Raw genomic sequence first — 27528 nt, forward strand, 5'->3', positions numbered from 1 at the left:
CAGACTCCATGAAGGATGTTACCCTGCTCTTCTGATGGCATCCAGGCCCTGGGTGGTGAAGAAGGTCGCTCAGAAGACATGTCACCAAGCTGGGCAGAGCCAACAGGCATGGTGCTGAGGCACAGCCTGTGGGGGTTTGGAGTTCTGGGCTGTGTGGGGTTCCAGGGCAAAGAGCCCCTCAGCTCACTGCATCCCCTGGACCGCCCTCTCAGTGGTGCTTTGGTCCTCATGTGGCCATCCAGCCCTCCCGGTCAGCATTTCATTTTGTAAGCCTTCATTTTCATCAGTGTTTTGTGTTAAAACTCTCTCTCTCTCTATTTTTGGAGGTAGTTATGGTGTGAGTTCATCTGTTTCAAGGCAGCTTTGAAAGCACAACACTTCTACATATAATGTTCACTGGTTTAACAGACAGTTTTTGGTGAGATAGGCCCAGGGCTTTTGCTTCAAGTCATTCCAGGAGGTACGGGAGAATAAATACAAACATTTGCTCACTAATTAATGCGTATCCTAATTTGAAAGCCGTGTTACATAGAATGGACATCTGGCAATGAACCCTGGGCGTGGACTCTGCCCGGACACACAGATCCGGGGACGATGTCTGTGCCCGGGCACTTGCCTCTTACCGGAAACCTCAGCTGAATTTGTCCACGTAACATGTGATCCCATGGTTCCGGTGCAGCCACACCAAACCCCAGAGGGGTGGGGTCATCAGCTCTGTTCAGTTGCGGGTGAGTTTCAGGGCCCAGCGTGGGTGTCCTGCTCCCAGCCGTACCCCTACCCCCGCTGCCCGGACAGGAGCTTGCGGCTCCACCAGATTCCACCTGATCAAGACCCCTGGACCCTTTGGGACCTTCCGTGTGGACACTTACGGGACAACAGACTTTAGTCCCAAGAGAAATGATGCTACCTTTGAATGATGTTATTATGCATTTTATGACAAAAACAAAGTATGAGCACAGACATCTTTTGACTTTGTGTTCACTCCCAAAAGCCAGCTCTATCACGCCTTGTCAACCCCAGAAAACCCCGTATTGTTGGACCATAGCTTTAAAAAGTGCCTGCCCCTGAGTTAGACCTGAATTAAATATGTTTTTTCAGTGTTTCTTGTGGCAGGGGTACTCAAGTAGCTCTATTTTACAGTAAGTCTTTCTTTGTTTTTGTTGGGAGCTTGGAGGGAGGATGGGGATTCTAGCTTGGAGGGTCCTGGCAGACATGGTGGGAGGAGAGCCCTGGAGGGAGGCTTCGGTGGGGTGGGGGGGTAGGTGGGCACAGAGGACCCTGTGTGCAAAGGAATGAAGCAGAGGTCGGCTGTGGAGCTGCAGGGCTGGTGATGAAAGTGGAGAATTTCCATCAGGAGGGCACGTTGGAATCAATGTGGTCCTGAGCCGCACACTACCCATCTCCTCACTGACACGATGCCAGGAAGACGATGCATGATTGGGTGAGAGAATGAGTCTGGTGAAAAGTGTAGGGTCTGTAATAGTTTAGGTCACAACATCAGAATGACTTTGAAGTCTGCAGTGTTGTTTTGTTATCATTCTATTTGTGACTCAAACAAAGAGAAGGATTCGAAATTTAGGCAAAGATTAAGTGATATGAGGAAGAAACAAACTTTTTTTTGAAAAAGAGAAAATGACTCCTGTGTGCTTTTGTTTGTATACATTTACTTTGAGCTGGACCCAGCAGACCTTGGGGGCCTGAGGGCTTGGCTCCATTGCCCTAGAAATGTTTCAGAAGTTGACACTGTCAGGATAGAGTATTCTGTGTTTAGATTCAGCCGTAGTTTCTCGTCTCGTTCATCAAATTGTCGACTGCATTCATCATTTTTGGCTCTGCTTGGCTGGTCTAGACATAGAGAAAAAAAAAAAAAAAACAACTTGTTGCTTCCAAAATGTGGCCAGACCTTCTGCTTCTGCGAGACCCCACCTTCGGTGATTTGCCCAGATTCTGCCAAGTGTATAACTGCTTCCATTCCACAGGGAAGAAAAAGAAAAATCCTTGAGGCAGCCAGTTCTTCCTGTATTTATCTGTGAAGGTTTACAATAACCTTTGCATTGAAAATTGACTAAAATTGGGACTTGTTCCTAAGATGCAGACATTCTAGCAAATTCCTGGGATGAGTCCACTCTCTGATTCAGCTAAGCAGGGCCGAATTAACCGCAGGGCCATTAACCTGCACAGAGGGTGAGGAGGGCATTTCCCCAGAGGTGGTGTCATTTCTACCTCTTGTCCCTCACGTCTGTTTAAAATTCCCCCCAAATCATGAGATTACAGAGCTTGCAGAGATGGCCCAGGTCCCTGTTCTATTTGATGCCTGGGGCGGGGTCCCTGGAAACGTGAGCGGGGGCGACCCCAGCCCACGTGGAGAGCCCTCGGCTCACGGGGACCATTTCCCTCCCTGGCGGCAGCACAAGAATCCCCCTCTGTCATCACCTTGGCTTTGTTTCTGTGTCTGGGGCTCTGAGGAGGTGATTGTGGCATGCATTTGGGTGATTAAAACCCCAGATGGCCCCAGAGATTGGCTGGTGGTCGCTGGCCCTCAACGGCGCTGTCCCTCGCCTCCTGTTTTCTCTAATTCATCAGGGACCGTCATGTAGTTTTGTTGCTGCTGTTGGTATGTGGTTCCCAACGGGGATCTCCTCCCCGTGTCCATGGTAGGGTTTGCTGGAGATGGGGCATCTGACCGGCCAGCTCAATGGAGCGGGGAGCGGGGAGGAAGAGAGTGAAGGCAGGGCAGGCGCGGGGCCTCCGCTGACGCCGGGGGCACCGGCGGCCGAGCCCAGGGCTGCGTCTCGGGGCTGTGGTGACTCACGTGCTGACGGGCAGTTAGGGAAGCAGCAGAAGTCACCCACCCCATTATGGGATGGCCACGAAAACACGTGCTCACTCTTAATATTTTAAAGTTTAGTAAAGTGCAACCTCACTTGAAATCCAGTCAAGGTCGCGGGTGCTATAAAGTATAATTTGCAAAAGCACATCGTAGAGCAGAACCTGAATTTTTTATGGCAGAGGTGAATGACTTTCTACAGGTGTGTGGTCTGAGCCATCCATCTGGCTGTTAGGCCCGTGTTCTTTCCTGGATTCCTCGTACAGGATATGAAAGAGCCTGTATTGTAGAGCAAAGTATCACAAGTAAAAGTAAATGAACTAGGAGTTTGGAAAGAAAGGTTTCTCCACTGAAGTGCAAAGCAGAGAGAAAGCAGCCAGCCTGTGTCTGAACACCTGGCCTGAGTCCGGTCCTTCCGGCCTGTGTGCTGGGGGGACACGTCCAGCCCCGTCGCTGGGCCCAAACCCCCTGCTTGTTCTTTCCTCACGGCTGGGCCAAGCAGACGCTGGGCTGTGGGGTGAGGGGCACTGCGCCCGCCACGGTTCCCATGCCGAGCTCCTGGAATAGAGAAGAGCTCCCCGCACCACCCGGACCCGGCTCACCTGTACCTGGCCAGACCTCTGTCTGGTTATGCAGCCCGAGATTCCATCTGATGTTCCTCATCCATTCGTCTGACATCAGGTTAGATCCCACTGGTCGGGGCACAGGTGTGGCCCCTCCCTCCGCTGCAGGTGCTGTGGGCAGTGCAAGCGTGCATGTCCACCGGCCGCGTGGCTATCCTCCCTGGGGCTGGAGCAGGAACCGTGTTGCTGTTTCTGTTTTCCCAGGCCTAGAACATGGGGTAATTAGCAGCTGTCCTTACAGGGACAGCCCAGCTCAGCTCCCACAGGAAGGTGGTCCATTGTCTCAGTAAATATTTCAGAAATCCTCTCAGAAACACACACCCGCACTGCTGGGTCCATTGGTGGAGGGCAGGGCAGAGAATAAACAAACGCGTGTGTCCAAAAATGGGAAGCGATGCTTCCATAGCATCACAGCATCACAGCTGTCTCTCGAGTTTCACATGCACACACGCAATTCTTGGGCACAGTGACCTCGGTTTTCCGAGGGATGCTGGGACGCCGAGCACAGGCAGAGCTCCTCCCGCGGGTCCTGGGCGCCACGTGGGCCCGGCCGTGTCTCCACAGGAGCCTCATCTCTGGATAAGGATGCACTCTCTCCCCCTTCGTGGCTCCGTCCTCTGTTTTGCGGAGTTGTGTTGAGGGAGGTGCCTGCACAACCTCGGGTCACATCTTCTGGAGTGAGGACGGCTCCCCGAAGGGCCGGGGTGTCCCAACCTTCCGAGAGAAGACAGTCCACGCTTGTCCCTTCTCCGTGGTCTTAAAGATGCGCCACTTAAGCATTTCACTGTCAGTTTGGTAACATTCAAAATGCTTTGCTCTGGAGAAAATCCAAGCAAAAGTAGTTGTTTTGTTGCTCTGAGTGACAGTGAAAGGGAGGGAAGCCCCCTGAGTCAGGAAAGCCTTGAAGGGACGATCAGAAGTAACCCTAATACTGCCGACAGTATCTGTTGGTCAAAACCCCTCATTATGACGTGGACCCGTGTCCTCAAATGCTTCCTGTTCCTTGGCCGACAGGAGACCTCCACAAAGTCTGTTCTTCCCACAAAACTGACATCTGTCTTACTTTATCACCATAAACCCTCCTCTCTTGTCACCAGTATTTTACTTTATAAGCTCCTTAAGGGTAAAAACGGTGCTTTTCACCCAGCATGTGGTTAATAAGTAGCTATCAAATGAGTGTTTGAAGGACATAATATTGTCCTTGAGAAATGTAGGGAGACTCAGGAAACATAAACACTGTCTCTGAGACAAATATTCACAGTTAACTTATCAGTTATTACGAATTCCTAGTGCACATGCTGGACTCAGATGACCCACCCAAGAGAGAAATAAAATCAAAGGCAAAGAGTGTCTCAAACATCACAGCTGAGGGAACCTCAGGGCATTTAGTGAATGAGAAGGTGGATTCTCTGAGCCCTGACTCCCTCTGACCACATCTCCACAAGAATAATTTCTGGGGTCCCTTTAGGCATCAACTTTAACCCAACTCCGATATTACTAAATGTTAAGTAATCAAAGCACAACCTCAAGCCTACAAACCTCTTTGTTTAGAATAATGAAAAACTGTGTTGAAAATATGAAAAAATAAATACAGTATATAAAATATGTAAATATAGAAAAGATTTTAAAAATTAGACTCAATACATAAGGGTAGTGATTTGGATTTTATCGTAAGAGTGGAAAGTTTTGTGCTTTTTCTTTAGGGCATTTTTTTGAGGATGAATTTTACTCACTGTCTCCCATGTAGACGTTTTAAAGGATGAATAGGCGTCCTGACTATGTGCCTTCCTGCCGTGGAGGGGCCACCTGGTTCTAACGCCGTCATCTTGACCATGACACTCAAACAATTCCAAGTTGGAGGGAGGATTTATGAAGATACACTTTATGTACCTTTTATTAGCTACAGATATTTTATGGATCTTACAATAAGTGTGACCAAAGAAACTTCTAATTATCTCTGTTTAACTTTTTTAAACGTTTAAACTGCATATAAAGTTAAAAATTAAGAAAAAGGCACTTAATAATTTAAGGGAGGAACATAAAGTGTTTCATGGAGAAAGAGTATCAGGACACGTCATCTTTCACTCCTTCTGTGCCTGTAGGAAACTCGGTGTGAGCAACTTTATAAGAACGGATCTGGGACTGAATCCAAGTGCACCCTCTGCTGAGAATGTCCTCTGTCCTTGTCATGTTTGGGGGCTGTGTGACCTGCCCGTAGCCCCAGCTCTGGAGTGCTGCCCCAACCAACCCCTGATTTCCCCTGAACCTATTTCTCAGGTCTCTGGGCTCTACTCTGACCTTGGTCTCAGCAATCTTGTCCCTGGACCACAGGCCACAGCCTCAGCCCGGGCTCTCGGGGACCCCACTGTCCATCGAAAACCCACAGAATGGGCTCCGTGCCACTCATTAATCACATGGTGCAGCCCCTCCGAATCTTCCAGGGGCTTCGATTTCCCTCCAGATCAAGTCCCAGCTCCTTTCTGTGGCTCCCGGGACCCCGCGGTGGCTGCACCCCACTTCTCACTCCTGCCGTCCTTCCCCGTCTTGTTCCACGCGCCCTGGCTTCCTCACAGCCCCTCAGCACGCCTTGCCCCCATCCCCGGGGCCTTTACACGAGCTTCTCCTTCTGCCTGTTCGGGTGGGCTTGCTCCACCCTTCAGGGCCGGGTCCTCAGCAGGGAGGTGTTAATTTGTCTGATGTCACCGTCCACCCGCAGGAGAGGGCAGGGCCCTGGCCTGTTTGGGCCCCTCTGCAGCAGCGCAGTGACTACAGCCTGGCAGCCTCTGAACTCCTGATCAGTGAGGGCGATGCAGGGCCCTCCACCCCGGGGGTTACAGTTCTCCAGCTCAGCCAGAACCTCAGTCTTCCACTGATTGCCTCCTTCCCTCCCTCCCCCTCCCCCTCCTTCTTCCTTGGCAAAACCTTGCCATGATCACCGGTTTGGCAGGTTGTCCTGAGGCGGAAGCATGGGGGCTGGAAGGTGCAAGTCAGTGGAATAGCGCAGGCCCCAGGGGGGATGCATGGACCCCCCTCCGTGGACCCCAGGGGCTCCAGGTGGGATGTGTGGACCCCATGGCCCGAGATGGGCGTGTTGTACGTGTTTAAGGGAAGTCAGTGCTTGGGAAACAACCCATGAGCTCAGTGTTTAATCGAGGAGAATGTGGACTTAGAAGGAGGCCAGCGTTTCGGCCGAGGGCAAGCGCAGGGCTGCCGTGCTGTGGACTGTGGACGGGGCCTAGAGCAGGCTTCTGCAGCTGAGCGCCGTCAGAGCCCACCGCGGAGCCGAGCGGGGGGCCACACGTACCACTGGGCCAGAGAGTCTCTCTGCACCTTTGTCTCTGGGTCTCAGATGCCCTGGACTTAGTGGCAGATTCTGCAGAGCTTTTCTTTCTCTCTCCACTGGATTGTTGTGTTTTAAACGGTGAGGTTGGGCGTCACGGCAGTTTTATTTCCCGTTTCTCGAGATGATCGACCCCGTGGATGGTTTTATTTGATGCCTCGCTTTCCCCTCCTTAGCTGCACGAGGAGAGTCTTCCACCAGGAAACAAACCCGCTGTGTCTGCACGCACAGACCCAGACAATATTCAGGGTCGGTCCAGGAGGTACGTGGTTCACACCTGGAGCACTTTGCAGGCCTCTGGTTACACACAGGGAAAGAGCACAGCACAGTTCATCCTGTGTTTACACTTACTTCCAGGTAAAGGCAATTGAGAAAGAAATTACACACCACTCAGCTGCTTTTATATAGTTCAAAATATTGCACATTAAATAAAGGGATTTAAAATCTGGAGCCTAAAGTTCACGTGGAGTTAGCCTTGTGTTAGTCTTCAGGCCAGAGTGGGTCTAATCCATTGCAAAGAGACAGTTACCAGTGCTTCTCTTCATGTCTCTAGAGGAGCGGGTGTAACTTTATTCCCATTTCTCACAACCCTTGAAGGCAGCGAATGGTGGGTCTCAATTCTGACCCACACCCTCCAGGTAAAATGCGTTCATATTACTCTGGGGGAAATTGCACAAAACTAGACTTCCCCGAAAATTTCTATGATACATTCTTAAAACTTTGGGAGAAGGACTAGCCTTATACGTGTGTTTTAAATCCCGGCTTTATCACCACAAAACTTCGATCTTCAGGGATTTTGTGTCGCAGGAGGATTTTCTATCAGCCCAAGTTCCCCTCTCTGGTTTTTTTCACTGAAGACCCTGTACAGGCCTTTGGGAATGTCCAGCTCCTCCATTACAGTTCTGACCAAGTCCAGAGAAATACAACACTTCCAGGCTTCTGCTCAGCCCTGTTGTGGCAGCCATGGGCCAAGGGAGAAGGGATGCCTGCATCCCACCCTCTGCATCTGCCCTCCTGCATCCCACCTTCTGCCTCTCACCTCCTGCATCTCCCCTCCTGCATCCCACCTTCTGCCTCTCACCTCCTGCATCTCCCCTCCTGCATCCCACCCTCTGCCTCTCCCCTCCTGCATCTCCCCTCCTGCATCCCTTCCGCCCCCATCCATGTGTCTCCCTACCGCCTCCTCACAGGGAATCCCAAGAGGCCATGCCAGAGTTCTTTGACAGACGTGACACATACCTGATAAAAATTTAGAGAAATTTGTTCCCCATTGGTTGACTTCCAAATTTGAGGAGTTAAACCTATAAACAGAAAAGTAGGTAATTATAATGGAGTTAATAAGTGTGCAGGTATAATACAGACACACACAGACACACACACAGACACACACAGACACACAGCTCCTCAGAGAGATCTGAAAAAATTCAGAGAAAGGTGTTATTTTTGTTTCCATTTCATTTTATGTCTCACCTACATTAGTTTTCTAGACATTTGAAATAATAAACCAGCCAGATGAAGATTTTAAGCTGCTCACTGTTAGATGCTTGAAAGCTAGATTAATTAGTGTCATTGTCCTGTGACACTTTTCATCCCACCAAGTCACCTGTTCATCTAGTGGGATCCGCCCCCACCGCCGGTTTCCCTGCCCAGCAGCCCACAGACCTCACCTGCTGGGTGATGCTCAGACTACAGTCAGGGACCAATGTTGGCTAACATGGGTGCAAAACTACGGATTGTCACCGTTTCATGCCTTCTCCTGGTACTTTCAGGAGGACATTGCCACCCTCCGACTTCCCTTCCTCTGGTGTCGGGTTTCCTTTAGGGGGTGATCCTGAGTGCTCACTAGTTACCATATGGAGTGGGGTTCCATGATGTGGTCCAGGTAGCAGTCCTGAAAATGTTTCAATCTGTACTTTAAAGAAAAAGGGAAAAGACGAAACTGTATAAGTAAATTTGCTGAAATCAGTCATTTCTATACTGAAAACTTTTGTTTTTTAAAATAAGGATGTTTTGTAGACAGTGTAGAACACATTCATTTTAAGAGATATCAAGTAAAATAATTTTTTAAGGCATCACAAGTGAACCAGTTTCCCTGGGGCCAAGTGGCGCCTGGCATCTCGGGAACCAGCAGCCGGTTGGCTCATTGCCAACAAGCAGCCGGGGTTGAGGATGGGGACAGGCGGGTGGGGGGCTGCCCTGGGATGGGGCCGCCAGCATACTGGGGGACAAACCAGGATCAGAACCCAAGTGTTTGCACAGAAATGCAACAGGATGCCGAGTATTTTCCTTGGATTCCACAGATAAGTGAGATCAGCTAAGCATCTTCAACGCAAGCTGGCCGTTTTATTTTGCCTCAGATTTGTAAATAAATGGTTGTAGTCATTCTGCTTCTAGCTTTGAAAAGGACAGTCTGGTTTCCTCTCTCTACAGATGTTTCTTTCACTGGCTGTCAGTCCTCCATGGAAGCTCCTGGCGCGGGGCCGTCCCTGCCCCGCGTCTCCCCTGCCCCAAGGCTTCTGGGCTCTGCCCCACGTCCCGCAGGGAACAAGCTTGTGGGTGGACACAAATCAACAGCGGCTAGGTGTCCTGTCACGGGGCCTGAAGGCTGCGGTTTCAAGGACACAAGATTTATGGGTGCTTCTGGCCGCATGGAGGCCGTGCAGGCAGAAGGGGACGTGAGCTGCTGGGAGAAGGTCGGGGGTCCCTGGGCACTCGATGTCCCCCGGGGGACAACTCGATGAGCTGAGCCCGGGACATGGGAGGCTGCGTGGCCACAAGCATGGTCTGCGGGCAGGACCCAGATCTCCGCGGTCATCACGGTGGCCCGAGGGAGCGACTGTGGAGGAGCTGAGTGCTGCTTTGTGCTTTGCAGGGAGCCCGGCGGTTTGGGAGGTGCGTCCCTTTCACTGCCAGCCCCGTCATTCCTTTTCGAGGCCTGGTCCATTTCACGGTGGTGAAATTTTGATTTCATAGTACTTATGTCATTTCTCATATAATGAAAATTCACTTCTTAATAATGTGCTAATTTTTCATTCTGATTTCTTCTCATTTTTACAAACACTGTACCAGGATGAGCATGCCTGGGGCTCTCGTGTCCCCCTGAGGAAGCATCCTCTCAGGATATTTGAATAAAGGCACGTGAGCTGAAGTACAGAGAGTAAGCGAAGGCCGAGGTCCTTTCACCTCCTTGTCCTCAGTCTGGTCGGCCTTTGACCCCGCCCGACCCTGGACACGCAGGGACTGTCTTCCCGGAGTGCGCATCGCTGTGGGTGCCACCCCATCCCTGTTATCCACGCACTTATTTGGAAATGGTGTTGCTATTTCATGAGTGGTTGTCCTGAAAATCAGGAGCCACACTTCTCACAGTGCGCAGTCACCCTCCATCTCCATCTCCCCGTCAAGCCAGGTGAGGACCTCGGCCCTGAGAACCGGGATCTGACGGGTCTGGGAAGATTGCTCACCCCCGGACCCCAGACCTCCGCCTGGGTCCCAACAAGTGTTTACTCCGAGCGGGCTTTCCCATCAGCAAGTCGACTTCGTGTGTGCACAAAGCACGGGGCGGAACTCACCTGGAGACTGGTCTCAGGATGCAGCAGCTCAGTCTCTCTGAGCCTGAACCGCTTTTGCCTTTTCTTTACTTAAGTGAAGTTCAGTGTCTTTGCAAATAAATATGAAACGTATTCTTTTGTTGGACTAAAGCAGCTCTCAGCTGCGAAATACAATCCTTAGCAGAGGGATCTGTGCACTTCGCAGTCTGTAATTTATACCACGTTAGAAACACGCTATAGCAGGATTGATTTAATATTTCTCGGTTTAGAAGTAGATCAAACTTAACTGCTTGCTGTGTTAAAGCCTTCTAAAGCTTTTAGGTGCTGTTAGTCTTGTGTTTCCTGATGCATATATATCACTTTTTAATTAAAAATCTTTTGTTGCTTTACCTCCTTTGGGGGAATGTGATAAAATTAACAGCAAAGGGGCTTCCCTGGTGGCGCAGTGGTTGAGAGTCCACCTGCCAATGCACGGGACACGGGTTCGTGCCCCGGTACGGGAAGATCCCACATGCCGCAGAGCGGCTGGGCCCGTGAGCCATGGCCGCCGAGCCTGCGCGTCCGGAGCCTGTGCTCTGCAATGGGATAGGACACAACAGTGAGAGGCCCGCGTACCGCAAAAAAATAAATAAATAAATAACGGCAAAAAATAACCGGGGTGCGTCCCCACTGAAGTCATACTCACCGCACAGAACACGAGCATGATGCTTTCTTACAGCTGTTCAGCCCTGAACAGTTTCTCATCAGCTCAGCTTTTTCCCAGACACCTGCGTGTTTCCTACCTGCACCACATCCCTCCCAGGGTATCTTGATGCCAGCCGGGGTGTGGGACTTCACAGGGGCAGCTGGGACCGGGGAGGGTTATGCACACCCCCTGACACATCCCTGCCTGCCTGCTTGCTGTTCTGTGTTCCTCTTGGTGGTCAGGTGAGCTGCTCTCAGAAGCATTCATGACGGTGACAAAGGGCAAAGGGTGCTGCCCTCTCTCAGAGCTGGTGCTGACAGGGCTGCAGGAAGTCCCCGAGGTCCCCAACGGTCCCAGACACTCCTGCAGCCTCAAGTCTGCCATTGCCTCCCCAGGGAATAGTTAATGAGATAATTATTTTTTTCTTGAAAAGTAACATTCTTGCAATGGTCCTGGGGGTTTCCCTATAGATTATAATCTACCTTTCCAGTTGCCTTCAAAGGGATAAGGGGTATTTAACACAGCTGTATTTTCGCCCTTCCCCGGCCCTTAGGGATTCACATCTGTTTTCTGATATGTGTATTTAACGAAGTGGAAACTGGTGTAAATGGATTCCTGCTCTAGGCAATTAACATTTGCTTGGGCTTCCCTGGTGGCGCAGTGGTTGAGAGTCCGCCTGCCGATGCAGGGGACACGGGTTCGTGCCCCGGTCTGGGAAGATCCCATATGCCGTGGAGCAGCTGGGCCCGTGAGCCATGGCCACTGAGCCTGCGCGTCCGGAGCCTGTGCTCCATAACGGGAGAGGCCACAACAGTGAAAGGCCCGCGTACCGCAAAAAAAAACAAACAAAAAAACATTTGCTTGAATAATAATAACAAAAACTTGTGTCAAAAGGAAATTTATGAGACCCAGAGTTCTCTAACTGTATAAACACATTGGTCTTTGAAGGACTTGGCCGTCTTAACACAGCGCCACCATCCGATCCGTGTGGAATGTTCCTCCTGCTTCTCAGACTCCAGGAAAGACATGCCAAGCTGCATCTCTTTATCCTGAAACAGCGAGGAGGGTGGAGGGGACTTTAGGGATAGTTAACTTGTAGGTAAAGTATATTGTAGAATGTTAAGCTTCAAGTAAACTCAATTACAGAATTACTCGAAGGCCCTCCGCTGCCTTCGGACTCAGGCTCCCTTGACAAGACTCTGGGGCCGTATCTTCTCCAGCCATGTGAGCTTGGGGTGTTTCCCAGCATCTGGGGCCTCCTACATAATGTGGGGCAGTGGTGCTACCTACTGGGACTGCAGCTTTGGGACCAATGAGATGATAATGCCTGGGAATCTCTTAGTCTCACATAGTAATTATTCAATAAATCTTAGAGATTGTAATTTACAGAAACTGTTTTAAAATCAACATATATGGATAGCAGCGTGCTTACAAGTGTTCAAATGAGCTCATTGATATAGGGTGCCCGACACACTGATTTTTTTTTTAATTTTTATTTTATATTGGAGTATACTTGATTTACAATGTTGTGTTGGTTTCACGTGTACAGAAAAGTGATTCAGTTATACATATACATATATCTATTCTTTTTCAGATTCTTTTCTCATATAGGTTATTACAGAATATTGAGTAGAGTTCCCTGTGCTCTACAGTACATCCTTGTTGATTATCTATTTTATATTTAGTAGTGTGTATGTGTTAATCCCAAACTCTTAATTTATTCCCCCCGCCCCACCTTTCCCCTTTGGTAATCCTAAGTCTGTTCTCTATGTCTGTGAGTCTGTTTCTGTTTCATAGATAAGTTCATTTGTGTCATATTTGAGATTCCACATATAAGTGATATCACTTATGATATTTGTCTTTCTCTGTCTGACTTCACTTAGTGTGATAATCTCTGGGTCCATCCATGTTGCTGCAGATGGCATGATTTCTTTCTTCTTTATGGCCGAGTATATTCATTGTATATACGTACCACATCTTCTTTATCCATTCATCTGTCAGTGGACATCTAGGTTGCTTCCATGTCCTGGCTATTGTAAACAGTGCTGCAGTGAACATTGGGGTGCATGTCTCTTTTTGAATTATGGTTTTCTCAGGGTATATGCTCAGGAGCAACACACTGATTTCTGAATCCTACATAAGCCTTTCTTCCCATTACAGAGAAAAATCTGTTGTACTCTTTGAGTTCTGGGAAATATGAAAAGATGTCCATACTTGATTTTTTTCAGGCTGTCCTGGTGCCAAAAAGAACGAGTTTCTGACGAGTGTGCTGGACGCGCTGTCCACTGACATGGTCCATGCCGTCTCCGACCCCTCCTCCCCGGGCAGGTGCGTGCGCTCAACTGCAGAGCAGGAGGCTGGGAAGAAGCCCGGCATTCAGGGAACTCTCAGAAGCTGGAGGGCAGAGTCCAGACCCCGGCATCCGAGGCCTGATCAGCTTAGCGGACAAGGCAGGGCCTGCAGGAAAGAAGTCCCCTCCCCAAACCTGAGGTCACTTCCTTAGTCTGGAGGACATTTGTTTAGCAGGTTCTCTTGTAATGCGATCAACCCAGGGAGGATGTTGCCATCAGGGACAAGGCCCAGACCTTGGGATTTTCCCAGGTTCCATCAGGCAGGGGTGGGGGCGGGGGTGGGGGAGGGGAGGGGAGGGGAGGACCCTGGTCCAGAAGGCTTCCTGCTTTGGAATCGCATTTTAGAGCTATTGACTGGATTTTAAATACTTTGAATTAAAATATTCAAATTAAAATTCTCAAAATAGGATTTCTTTACAGTAAAATATACATGACATAAAATTTACCATCACAACCATTTTCAAGGCTGCAATTCAGTGGCATTAATTACATTAACAAAATGTTCAAAATCTGACTTCTGAAACTCTGGAAACTTGCTCTGTGTGCCTGGTGGAAATTCTGCAGCTCTGGGGCTGAGGCTTTGAGCTTTGCTTCCGGAGAGACTGTTAATTCCCCGAAGCTGTTCGTCTCTGTGTGTGACGTCCCTAGGAGGGTAGTTTGCAGTGTTTAATGGATATAGTGTTTCAAGCGTTGGATCTCCCCTGTTAATTAGTAATAATTCATCTCTCTATTTTAAGCACATTTTCTGATTGGGAATCTCACTGTCTTTATTTCCTTAGAGCACTGGCCTTCTTCCCTGCCTGCCCCAAACCTTGATTATTTCATCTTTTCTAGATGATCTAAAGCTTCCTGGTCTTCTTCAACTCAAAGCCCGCCTCTCTCTGTCTCTGTTTAAGAGTAAGATTGCAGAAGAAAAAAAGGCAGTGCTAATGAATCCAGTAGTAAATTAAATGATGAAGCAAAAAAAAAAATCACCCAATTTTCAAATTGACCTCTTATATTCTTGGAAAGATAGATCTTCTCTGTAAAACTAAAATTGAAAGCAGTAAATGAATTTCCATCCTAGAAGGTCCTCTGAAAGTTTGGGAAATAACTACTAGCATCAGAAAGCCCTAATACCTGGGAACTCTTGGTGTCTGACTCACTCTTTACACCCACGGAAACACAGAGACCAACAGCCAGACAAGGAAGGAAGGACCAGGGGTTATGTGAGCACCTGCCGCCCCTCCCGCTTGGTGAGAGGCCCAGTGTGACACCCGGGATGGTCTCCAAGGTCAGCCTCAAGGCCAGGCCTTCTGGAAGAGTTTTTTACCTATATCTTAACGTATCAACCTTTTTTTTTTTTTTAATCCGGGGAAAGATGTCTGGTTGCCACTTTAAGATATATGTTGTTTTGCACCTTTTAGTTTACCCGTGGCATAAACAACCTGCCCACGAGTCACAATTAAAGGCGCAGAGGGCCTCTGGGTCCCAGGTTGGGCAGGTGTGCGACGTGCGAGCCGATGGGCCACCCCCATGGGGCTTTGTCCTCACGACTTGCCAACGCCCAGCGCGTGATTGGCCTGCACCAGTTCACTGTGCCATTTGCCATTTTGAAACCAACTTGAAAATGTTTTGCCAAATTTCTATTTCTAAGTTATTTTTAAAAATCATTATATCGAATGGCAAAGCCACGCAGACTTAGGTCCTCCTTCCAGGAAACTCAGAGCACAGGGGCCCTTGCTGGAGGGACCAGGGCCGGGGTGGGGAGGCAGCCAGGCTGCCGGGGGCCTCTGACCACCTGTGTGTCTTCCAGGCTCTCGGAACCTGACCCCAGCCACACGCTGGAGGAGAGAGTGGTCCACTGGTATTTCAAACTTCTGGATAAAAACTCCAGTGGGGACATCGGCAAAAAGGAAATCAAGCCCTTCAAGAGATTCCTTCGGAAGAAGTCCAAACCCAAAAAATGCGTGAAGAAGTTTGTTGAATACTGTGATGTGAATAACGACAAGTCCATTTCCCTGCAAGAGTTGATGGGCTGCCTGGGCGTGACCAGAGAAGAAGGCGAAGCTAACACGAGGAAACGGCACAGTAAGAGCCTTTCTCCTTATTTTGCTCCCACGCCTGTCCACTCTAGTCTTAAGATGTGGAGACTGTCCTTGCAGTCTGAAGGTGGAGGGAAGTCTGATGTGCCATATGACTGTAGGTCACCCGTCCGTGGAAGCGCTCACAGACCGTCGTAAGCGGTCAAGGGGAAGCCGGGTGGGAAAGGTGGGAGCTGAGTGGTGTCTGGGGACAAGTCTCACTGTTCCATCTGAGGGGCACGGGGTAGGGGGTGCCCTTCTCCAGGGGCGCCTTTGGATGCTGAACAGCAAAGTGGGCACCCTTGGGAGTAACTCGGGGACTCCATGCATGACCCCGACCAAGCATTCAGCCCGGTTCATTAGCAGTTCAGTAATTCCTGTTTCCAAGCCAGTTATTTCAATGGTTGAAACAGTGTTTCAGCTGCGTTACCAGATGTGTGTGTCTCTTCCGGGAACCCAGACGCTGTCAGCAGCCCAGGGGCCGTGTGCAGACTTGATGGTTTGCAGAGACCTCTCCCATCTCTGTTAATTTATGATTCTGTTATTCTGTTACCAAACTTGTAGCATATTTGAAACATGAAACAAGTTTGATAGTAGATTCCGGAGCATCCGTAGATGGTGGTCTTTACGCTTCCTCGTAGTTGCAGCTCAGCTGGGACGTGGTAGTCCCGGCCGCTGACCTCGATTGTGGGCTTCGGGAAAGGACTGCATCTGTCTTATCAGTTTCTGTGTCCCGAGCACTCGTCATAATAGTCATTCCGCATGATTCAGCCGAACTTGGTTCCAGGCTAGATCCCTGTAATTGTGAAAGGACTCTTGCTGATTTTCCTGTGAGAAGTTACTCCTGGAAGAGTTGAGTTTTATTTTGAAGACCTCTCTATGGGGTCTCGGAAGCTAAGTGCACTTCATGTTGCCCCGAACATGTCCAGACTGCAAACAGTGGTAAAAATACGCGGCCACCCACTTTGCTGACCTTGTGGGGTGATGATGACATTTCCTGGCATGATGTGGGTCCTTGCTGCCCTCTGATGGGGATCAGACTCAGAAGACTCTGGTCGTGGAGACATTGTGTGCAGCATTTGCCGTGCTGCTGTGTGTCTGCAGGCGGGGGGAGGGGCTGAGCGGGTCAGGGGGTGACCGGCCCCCATCACCATCCTGCTTCATGGTCCCCGTGGCTCTTTTTCTCCCAACCAGGCCAGGGATGGGGGTGAGGCTGCCCTCATGCTCACTTGCAGATGAGAAACCCAAGAGCGCCGTGCGGCTTTCAAGCCCTACAGCCACCCGAGGCGTGAGACGGGTCCACCCTGAACAGCGGCCCAAGCGCACAGGTCCACCCGCAGGACACTGGCGCCTGCTGGGCTGCAGCTTCTGTCAGGTTTCCTCAACCCTGCGCAGGCCGGCCCTGCAGCCCCCGGGGGCGCCTTGGACGCTTCCAGTCCAGGCAGTCGCCCCCACCCTTGCTGTCCTTTGTTGGGGCTTAGGGTCACTGCTGCTGTCTGACACTGCCTGTGATTCTTGGATCTGGACAGACGTTCTCACTCATCCTATGCTTTTTTTTTCGATTCTGGTCCCCCATAGGGTCCCAAGAGACAAGTGACCTATTGCAGTTTTAGACAGAAATCCTGGCAGCCAGGCGTCTCAGAGGCCCAGGGGATCACCATGGGAGCCAAGAGGGAGCCAGTGGCCGGCTAGCTGGAGGCCGGGGGACTGTAGCTCCCCCCGCCCTGGGGCTCTGGTGATTGCCGGGGAGGGGGATGAACTCTGACCCGATGACTCGTTTCAGCTGTTGCCAGGTTGGCTTGGGGCCGCGGTGGCCCTTCCTCCGTTCCAGAAGCCAGCCTTGAACTTCTGAAAGAGTCCAGTTTTGTGGTTTCAATGAGCAAATTAAGTGCAGGCTCAACAGTGTGTAGAATCTGCCCTTTTAATCTGTAATCATCACCCCTTTCTGAAGGGCCCAGGCCAATCCATTGTTTGCAAGGACCCCCCTCTGGATGAGCACCCAAACCCGAGCCTCGTCCGCGTGCCTGAGGGATGTCCCTCTCCAGGGTCACGGTCCTTTCTGCACGTTTCCTAAATACAAAGGAAGTCAGCCAATGGAGATGCTTGGCAGGGAGAGTGGGCGGGGGGGGGGGCGGAGGCCCAGTGCAGGGCGGCTTTGCCAGGAGCATAATTGGCCTCAGAGCGGCGGCGAGTGTGAGGCATTTTGAGATGGAACGGGACCCCGCCAAGAGTTTCAAGATGAATTCTGAGCAGCGGAGAAATCACTATCCTGGATACCGCCGCCTGACCCAGCCCTATGGTTTTGCAGAGAAGGCCACGCTCTCCACCCGCCCCCGCTCTTCGTAGCTCAGTCCACAGTGTGGATGGGTCATTTCCAGAGCGTTAACCATGAGTGGGTGTGGTGTTTAAACACCAGCGCTTGGTGTGAATTGGTGCCACGTAGCCTGTGTTGAGCCCACGGGTTCCAGGGCATTAGGAACCACTGCGCTCGCGGGTGAGTCCTGAGCTTCTGCAAAGGTACAGATGGTGCTGAGGAGGGTGTGAACATCCCACCCCTCGGTCAGGTACAGGACTTCTGACTTTGTGGCTAACGAAGTGCTCAGTTCCTTAGTCATTCATTCGTTCAACACAGACGTCGAGGATTTGCCGTGAATCACGGGGCGGAGGTGGGAGCTCAGTCTCAGAAGCTCCCCAGTTCGTAGGGAAGATAGAAAAGCCCTAGAATGGCCCACATGTAAGGCGTGGGTGTGAGCAGGCTGCTGCCCGGGCCCTGAGGAGGCAGCTCCCAGCTCAAGGACTCGGGAAAGCATCACTGGACCGGGCACCTGAGTGCCAGCCCGGCGGCCAAAAGGATGGACGGGACGGCCCAGCCCCTGTGCCAAACACTGGGACACTGGTGGCTCCCCTGGAGCATCTCCGATGCAAAGCCTCCACACTGCCCGGTCAGAGCCCGAGGCATAAGGGGTAACTGCGTGACACCTGAGGACAGCCTCGTCGGAGAGCCCAGGGACCGTGAGAAGGGGCTCCTGGTCAGGCGTCTGCCAGCCAAGGGTGCCCTCGCGGGAGAAATGGGATCGGAAGCTGGTCTTCCTGGAAACGCGGAAGGTCGGTTGGTCTTGCTCTGCTCTGGGGACACCACATCAGCTCTCCCCCTGCACGCTGAGGCCTCAGGAAGCTGACATGAATCCAGCACCTTCAGGGTCATGATCCTGGACACCTACCCTTGGTTGTAAACAAAACTGTCTCAAACCCCACCTCCCTGTCAGCACCAGCGTTGGACCTCTGAGTTGGCTCAAGGGCCTTAGCCGATCACATGCCCTATTGTTTTATAACCTGGTTAAATAATGGAAAACTTGAGGTGTGGCCAGTCCAACAGATCAGGAGCCAGTGCTGTGGAGAAGATGGTGCCCACAGAGGAAGTGCACTACTCCAGCCCTGGCTGCTCTCGGGCTGCAGGATGCTGCCCTCTGTCCCTGGGTGGGGGGCGGAGCAGGAGCATCTCCACACCTCTCCTTGGGGCCGGGGCTGTGTTCGCACAGAGGACAGAACACACAAGGGGAACAGAGAACAGGTTCGCGGGCAGAGCGGATGCGCAAAAGGGGTGCAGGCCACGTCCTGTTGCCGAGAGGGGTCCAGGGTCTCTGCACAGCCTTACAAGGGGACACGGAGAGGGTGGGTGTGTAACCCTGCTCTCAGGGGAGCGAATAACAGAGTAGAACACCTTGATGTCATCATCATTTATTAGAAATGTTTAAATTACTGCAGAAACTTGAGTTATCTTCTTTATGTGCCTCTGACGAAACCGATGTGTCTGAATTTTATTGTCTCATTAGTAACCAGGAAGATAGCATGTATAATCCCCTCTCTTCCCCCAGATAAGCTAAATTTGGTCAAAGTGGCAATTTGGTCAAAAATGAGCATTGGGGATTTGGATACATTATTAGCTGATCTTGTAACCCTTTTTTTTTTTTTATCTTGCAGAATTTCTCTAAGAGTTTTTCAACTCTTATTTTTTTTCAACTTTATTATCATTTATTTTTTCCTACCCTGTGTAATTTGAAATAGTGAAAAGTCAGAAAAACCTAAATATTCTGGAAGAGGTTAGTTGGGACAGTCTAAATATACAAGTGGTTACCAGTTTCTTTTGTTTTCTTTATTTTTGCTCACTAGTTAACAATACATTTTTTTATTCTAAAAAATATGAGAAATTAAATAAAGAACATAAATAACACATGACCTTTTATTCTGAGACAAAATCAGACCAGATCTATAGCTTTCCAAAAAATATTTCTATGCACATATACTTATGTATTTATGTACTATGACTTTCACTACAAAATGGTGCCATAATATATATACTTCATTAATCACACTTATTTTAAGCAAGTACACAAGATTTTGCATTTAAATTTTTGCAACTAAGACATATTATTGGGAACTTGATCTCAATTTTCACCATTACAAAAAATGCAAAAATGCAAAAAAAAAACCTGAAAACTATTGAGAATTGATAGAGCCTAGAAAAAAGAACTTCTGAAGAATTCAGAAAAAAAGTTCACAAAAGATGATACCATGCCCTCATGATTCTCCAAAATGACCATTGTGCAGAAAATCAGCAATTAGGAAATATTCATTTTTGACCAAATTATCTTTTTCAGCCAGACTGCCATGCCAGCTACATTCTCTCAGGCATATTGCCTTACAGCCAAATTGCCATTCGCTGTGTCACCTGGAAACAATCACTATCATTCGATACCGATGAAGCCACCCTTCCTGCCACGCACACACATCCATCGCTGAGCTCTGTGGTAGGAGCTGGGAAATACATACTCATTTTCTCACCAAAAAGTATTTTTATTGATGTGGCATGGCTTCATATTTACTTTGATGATGTACATTCTGTTTCATTCAAATTAATTAACAGTTTATTATTTTTCTGCCCTTCATGTAATTTAAATGGAGCTTTTCCGTACTCCTTCTTGAGTGGAATATTCCATCCAGTCATTAATGAAATTTATATTCTCTTCATCTACATAGCAAAGTTCTAAACACCAAAAAATGTTAACTTTTCTTGCTGTAACCTAACTTGAATCTGTAGCTACCTCCAATGACCAGTAGACTGATATTTGCCATAAAAGAAACCAAGAAAAATCTGGCAATTGTTGATAGTGCAATTGGTTTAGATTAGATTCAAAGTATCAGTTTAAAATTCTTTAACTTTGAACCAATGGCGCCAAAAGCCTACTTTCTCTGTAAAGTAGTCATTTCAGGCAAAGCAAAGTGGAGAGTGGCAACAGAAATTATCCCGATCCTTGGATCATTCAAACTACAATGGAAAGAGATAGTCCATTTAGCTACCATTTATTTAATATTTTTTCAATTTACTTAATATGTTTGTGTTTCAAATTTTCATGCTCTATTTCTGTTTGCTTGAATATAGCAAGAGAAGAAGTTTGAACACAGAATAATTTTGCTCTTTATTTTTTTAATTGAAAGGATAGATGTCAACAATTAAGGCAATTGAGATGAGGGATGCTCCCTCCGTCTACTGATTCATTCGAAAGATATTTACAGGTGCTCCTGCTCTAAACATTGGCAAAATCACAGTAAATAAAACAGACAAAAGTTCACATCCTTCTAGAGCTTACATTTTAGTGTGGATGCAAGAAATGAGATAAATAGGAAAAATCCACTGTGTGATGGGTGATGCTAGCTAAGGCAGTGATGGGGGAGGGGAGGGCGAGGGCTGGAATTTCAGGTGGAGATTTGGGGCAGGAAAAGTGCCTCCACAGGTGATGTCCCAGGTCCCAGTCTTGAAGGAGGCACAGACGGAACCAAGCAGGATTTGGGAACAGTTATTTTGAGCCAAACAAGTTAAATGATTCTCGTGATTTAACTATAAAACCAAAAGATTTCAAAGACCCGGTGCTGGTTCCTAGACTTCCAGCTGCCTGGGTCCTCTCTCCCTGGGATAGTTTGAAAACTCGGGGAAGGAGGTCTCCACAGCTAGTGGACACACCTTTGGAGTTTTGGGTAAAATGGAACAGTCTTCTAAAGTTGGGCCAGAGCATTTGTATTGTTGGGAATTATTTACATCATGACTTTTATGATCCACTATTTATAATCTATGCTCAGTGTATGTGTAGATGCATATTTTCTCATGTAAACAAGTCTGCCAGCGGACGACACTTTCCTACAGTGATATGGATTTCTTCCTGAAACATTCTATTTAACCTTTTACTAAATAAAGAATATTTGGTTTTTAATCTTTCTTTTTTTTCCCTGTTAGCCCCTAGAGGTAATGCTGAAAGCACTTCTAATAGGCAGGTGAGTATGTCTACATTGTAGCCTTAATAATTTACTGCTTTAGTTATAGGCAATAAAAATTGAGGTTCTGTCAATTTGTAAAGTGAAGTTCCTTCCAAGAAAAGGAGCAACTTATCGTGTCTACACCCCTGTGAGGCCCCAAATAGCCATGCAAAATTTTGTCAGAAATTACCAACTTGCTGAAACATCAGCATCAACATTTTGCCCTAACTATTATTTTCTTGCTACTTGAAATTTCAATTATTTTATTATTTTTAGAAAAATTTCTGAGTCCCCTTATTTTTGGAAATATTTATTTTTAAATAGTTCTCCAGGATGTGGATTTGTAATTTATTCCTTACGTTTGGTTAAGGAGATTGCAGGGACGGGGAGTCTTCTTTTTTCATCTAGGGATCCGAGTGAGACAAGTGGCAGCTCCAGAAGGGATTTTTCACTTCCTGCCGTGTGTGCTCATAAACATACTTCTGTGCTTCTGAATCTGTATTTCTGCCTGTGCAATTAAAGGAGATAACTGTGGTGTCTCTCCCCAGCATCCCAGGCCACAGGCTCTGCAAAGTCAGAATATTTTCCAGAAGATGAACACGAGCGATTCATTTCTCCCTCTCTCAAAGCCAGGGCCACATCCTCCTTTCTTAAGACCACTTGTCAATTTGTTATGTATTTTGTCTTCACCTGCTTGATTCCAGGTCTCTGGTCCCTAAGGCAGGCCCCCGTATTTGTGGTGGGCTTGAAGTGGAGACCTCCCACGCGCACCTTGGATGCAATTTAAAACCATTTCATTAGGAAAGATGTGTGATACGGTCGGTCTTCTTTGTTTCGCAACTCTTTATGGTTTCAACTTTTAAAATCCCACTGCAAATCACTTGTGCTTTAGAACAGGGCTGGTCTGAAAGCAATGACCCGGCCCGAGCTCCGAAGACTTCCAAACGGTTGTTTTCCTAATATAACGCCAATGACGGGCACATGAGCGCTGCCTCAGCCTGAAATAAACTCTGTTCCAAACACAAGACTCACTCAGGTTTTCCCCGAAAAGGAATCCAGAGCGGTTTCCCCAGCTCTTTTTATGGTGTTTATCACTGCATCCTGGGATGAGGTTCCGCAGTGGCTGGCACGTGATAAAGTGATTGAAGACCCTACAGATTTCTTTGAAGAATCAGAGTCCCAACCACCAAAATCTTTCACTATATGAATAACCAAACACAAGAACTATGAAATGAAGGACAGCCAGTAGGATGCATGAAGCTTATATTTGATCGAAAAGTGAGCTGTCTTTTTTGGTATCTTCTCCGGTTTCTATCACAGTTCAGCAGTGATCAGAACACTGCCATCAGCCACTGCTGACATAGCTTAAAACGTTAGTGCCACCCCTCCTCCAGAAAATCTGGCCAGCTTTAGTTGCTGGTAAAATACATTGATGGCTTATCTTTATCCTCAGCTAATTAAAACAAGACTTCTTATTCACTTAATGCAGGAGATATAGTCTCTCTTCTTGTCCCCTGTTCATATATTTATCTGGGGAATAAAAGCCAACACAGAAGCCTCCTGAATGTTCAAGTGTAATTATTTTAAATAGACCAACTTGTACTGGTCAGAATGGGTCTACATGGAGAAATAAACCTGGAAGATTGTACTTTGCTTCTCCTTTTCATTCTATATTATTTTTAATTGGCACAGTGCAGAATTCCAGTAATTTAGTAAACAAAACTTTTCAAGTTGTATTTCATAGAGAGGCCAAATAGTGAATGGAAAGGATGAAAAGAAAAATGTTAAAAGAAAACATGCCTTTATCAAATTTGAAGCATCAATTAGTATTAAAAGTATTTTTATATGATAAATCCATGGTGATTGGAGATTCTGTGCAATGTTTAATATATTGAACACACTTACACTCCTTGAAATAAATGCTTTCTCAACTGATATATTTTTCCTGATATTTCTGATCATTGAGTGGGAGGAAAGTGCTAGAAGTTGAGAAGTGTCCACAATGTTTTTATTATTTTTTAAAATTCTTACACCCCAAATAAAGCACTCTTTCTTTTCACATCTATTTAAAAATACTGCTTTTTTTCCTTGTTGTTACCAGCTGGGTTTATTTTATTCCTAAAAGGCAAGTCTTCGTCTTCAGAGATGAGTGATGCAAATGTCTAAATACATCTCTTTTTTGTCTCTTTTTCAGCCAAGGAAGCAAGGATAAACGACTGACACATCCATGGCGGGTCCTAGACACGTGGTCGACTCCCTCACCAAAAAGCAATTAAAAAAACCAAAACAAACACATAGTATTGCACTTTGTACTTTAACTGTAAATTCACTTTGTAGAAATGAGATATTTAAACAGATGGCTTTAATCTGTGAAAATGGAAAGGCTGGCTTCAGAAAAGTAATCACATACAATGTATGTGTCCTTCTTTGACCTTCAAAATCTGTAGTTGGTGGAGATGTATTTTGAGTGGATTTAAGCTTAATTTCTTCCTCCTACGCATGTTAACCTGGCAGAAGCCTTGGCCTAAGGCACTCTGGCTCCAGGCCTGTATCTCCTTACCAGGGCCGTTACTAATAGTCTCACCAGGTTGGCATCATTGGAAATCTACTGCCCTGGCAGCATCGCTGAATCCATGTTGGAAGCTTCATGGCGCCATAGAAGTTTGTAATCAACTGCTATCTTCGTCATGCAGTTAATGAGTGCATGGGTCTTTTTGTTTCTTGGGATTTTGTGTTAGTTTGTTGGTTTTCCTTCCAAAGTTCTCGCTCACACAATGAGTTACCCAACCACTAAAGTGATCTTTACAGGTAGTGCCCTGGTAGAAAAGAATGTTTTTCAAACTCTTTTTGATGAGCCTGCTTTTTCCATTGCAAGCTTCTGTTTGAGTTTTGCCTTGGGCTCAGATTATTCATGCAGTAAGTGCTAGAGAATTCTTTCTGCCTTTCTGAGGCAGCATGAAGGGGTCCATCGTTCAGAAAAGTAAATTTCATCATGACCTGACCAAGCCAGCTAAACACGCTTGTCAGCCTGCTTTTTCTCTTACACCCTGCCCCTACCCATCCGACCGTGGCCCACCCAGGGGCCCCCTGGAAGGTAAAACTGTCCCCTGAACAAATTATGAACAGTCCCCTTAAAGAAGGCACAGCCAGGCGAAGCTGTGCCTGGGTCTTGATCTTGGCAGCCAGAGACAAAGGCCTGTGGGTCCCCCACCATCCCTTCTTCTTTCCTGGAGGTCTCAAGGGCTCAAGGGTTTGCCGATGGGAAATTCATCCAAATGGGACTTGAGAGGGGCAGGTGGGGAGCTGAATGCCCCCCTGTGAGCAGCAGAGCGGGCCCTCAGGGCAGCCGGCTGCCCGTCTCAGAGCTGGACCCCGGCCTCCGCAAAGGTGCCCATGGGCTCCATGAAGCATTTAGGGGACAGCCCCGGAGCTGGGGTGACACGCTGTGACGCTGTCTCGGCTCTAGCTTTTGGTTTGGGAAAAAAATCTTCACGGCCCCAGACCCCCCAACACATGTTCTGTCAAACGATCTTGAATTTGCATGAAGACGTTTCAAGAGGCGTCTCATTTAAACCGTGCAAAAGTCAAAACGGAAACTTTGGAAACACAAAACCAGCTCCAGTGTGTGTCACCATTGTTTAAGAAACAGTTAGCATCCTAAATTTATTGGATGATCTTTTATATTTCTGAACTTTGAATTTAATCATTTTTCTTAGATTAAAATAAAATATGCTATCAAAACCGTACTTGGCCTCTTGCTTCATTCTGAGGATGTTTACCATTGGAAAGCAAGGCGGGGACCCTGGGCTGGAGTGAAGTGAACCCCGGTTCTGCCCCTCTGGCCACGGGACTTGGGACAAGTTACTTAGCCTTTGGGGGCTTCAGTCTCCTGCTCTATCCACAGGGACGACAGTGGCATGCACCCCTGGGTGAAGGATACGTGTATCCATGTGTGTAAAGGGTGAGGGCCTGGCACAAAGGGTTCCAGTGTTTGCCCTCGTGATGGGAAGCAGCCGTCCACTCACCAGGTACCGGAGGCTGGGAGGACTTCCCGTCCAGCCGGAAGCTTTGTGGACCATGGAAGAGACAGAAAAGGTTCTTGTTGTGGTTAAAGCTGATGCTGTTCACAAGTCACACCACCGGAGACCCTGTCAGGCCATTTCTCTTGGTCCCCAGCCCGTCCCCAGACCCAGTGTCCGCCCTTGGTTAGACTCTCATTATATCTCACCTGGACCATTGCAGGAGCTGCTGCTTCTCTCAGTTTTGTTGAGATGTAACTGACATACGCCAATGCGTCAGGGTAATGTGCACGGCATGATGATTTGACTCCCACATACTGTGAAATAGTTGTCACAATAAGTTTAGGTAACATCCAGCATCTCACATAGATACAAAAAAAAAGTTGTTGTTTTTTCCCTGGTGATGAAAACTTTTAGGATCTACTTTCTTAGTAGTTTTCAAATACACCAAACAGCAGCGTTAACTGTGGTCAGTCATGGTGTGGTCACTTCAGCAGCTTCTTAGCTGGTCTTGCTTCCTCCAGGACTCTCTATTCCTTCCTGTAAATCTCCCTGTGCCCCACACTATTTTTTTCTCTACTCAGAAAAGTGTGATCTTTGTAAAACCTCAGCATTTCAATTGTGCAGTCAAGATGTTGCTGGAAAGGAATGAAGAGGGAACGCTCCTTGAGCAGGCAGAGGTCGGACTGCTTCTGGAGCAGGCGGGAGAGGACACGGAGCCCACGGAGGCTGAGAGCCTGAACAAAGGTGGGGATGAGGTGGAGCCACGGACGCAGCGGGCCAGTGCGCCGGGGCTGGACCAGATAGCTCTTACTGCGAAGTATTAAGATTTCAAAGCCGAAACAGAAGTTAGTTCCCTTACGTACCTGGTGTAGCTGTTTTTAGGGATAGTTGCCTCCCCACCGAACCTCCCCTCGCCTCCTTCTCATGTTTAAAAATGCTCTCCTGCATCCTTGTCAAAACTCTCCAAGTGGGAGATTATTTAGAAGTGCACTGACCAGCTCATAAATCATGCCCGTGAACGTCACATCCAGAATTTTTTAAAGTGATCGAGATGAAAGGTGTCAACTTTTGTAATCAACGTGCAGAAATGACCGACATAGTCATAAACTGCCAAGTGGACCCCGAATCATATAAACAACAGAGCTACTCCAGAGAGAAAGTAAGAATGTAGACAGCACGAAGCTCAGTGCTCTGTGGTGATGATGATGGTGGTAGTTGAAATGGCGGTAATCATGACGATGATAATGATGGTGGTGATGGGGATGATGGTGATGGTGATGACGATGCTGATGATGGTGGTGATGGGGATGATGGTGATGATGATGATGGTGATGGTGAGTGATGGTGATGGTGGTGATGGTGGTGATGATTTTCTCCCTAATACCATATACTACTACATGGGCCAAAATTTGTAAAGATTTTTGACTAATTAGATATTTAGACATTTTTGATATTTCTTCATTCTAAAAAGCTTCATTCTTCATTTACTATAAAGCTGTGAACAAGCCACCCCAAAGCTCCATGGCCTAAAACCACCCTTGTTTATTCTTGTCACCCTGTGTGTGTTGGCTGGGTTGTCTGGGCTTGGCTGGACCTGCCCCCATGCCTCACACCTGGCCCTGGACGTGTGGGCCTTTGGGGCGTGTCTCTGTCGTTGTGGCTAAAGCACAGGGTGATGCGCCCAACTGCATGAGCGCATTTCAAGCTTCAGCTTGTAACCAGTCTGCTCACATCTGTGGACCATCATGGGGCTCTGAGCA

General features: G+C 48.0%; 1 protein-coding gene across 1 annotated transcript in view; it reads left to right on the forward strand.

Moving 5' to 3' along the window:
• Window positions 1-25486, forward strand: part of SMOC2 (SPARC related modular calcium binding 2) — a 156313-nt gene extending 130827 nt beyond the window's left edge. Inside the window, exons 10-13 of the mRNA XM_081250874.1 lie at window positions 13252-13351; window positions 15170-15444; window positions 21727-21764; window positions 23941-25486. Of these exons, the coding sequence (XP_081107000.1) occupies window positions 13252-13351; window positions 15170-15444; window positions 21727-21764; window positions 23941-23958 (431 nt within the window). The 3' untranslated portion in view covers window positions 23959-25486. The remainder of the gene's footprint in view (window positions 1-13251; window positions 13352-15169; window positions 15445-21726; window positions 21765-23940) is intronic.
• Window positions 25487-27528: the final 2042 nt, after the last annotated feature.

Source organism: Mesoplodon bidens (genome assembly GCF_964165515.1).
Source record: "Mesoplodon bidens genome assembly, chromosome: 12".
Taxonomy (NCBI): Eukaryota; Metazoa; Chordata; class Mammalia; order Artiodactyla; family Ziphiidae; genus Mesoplodon; species Mesoplodon bidens.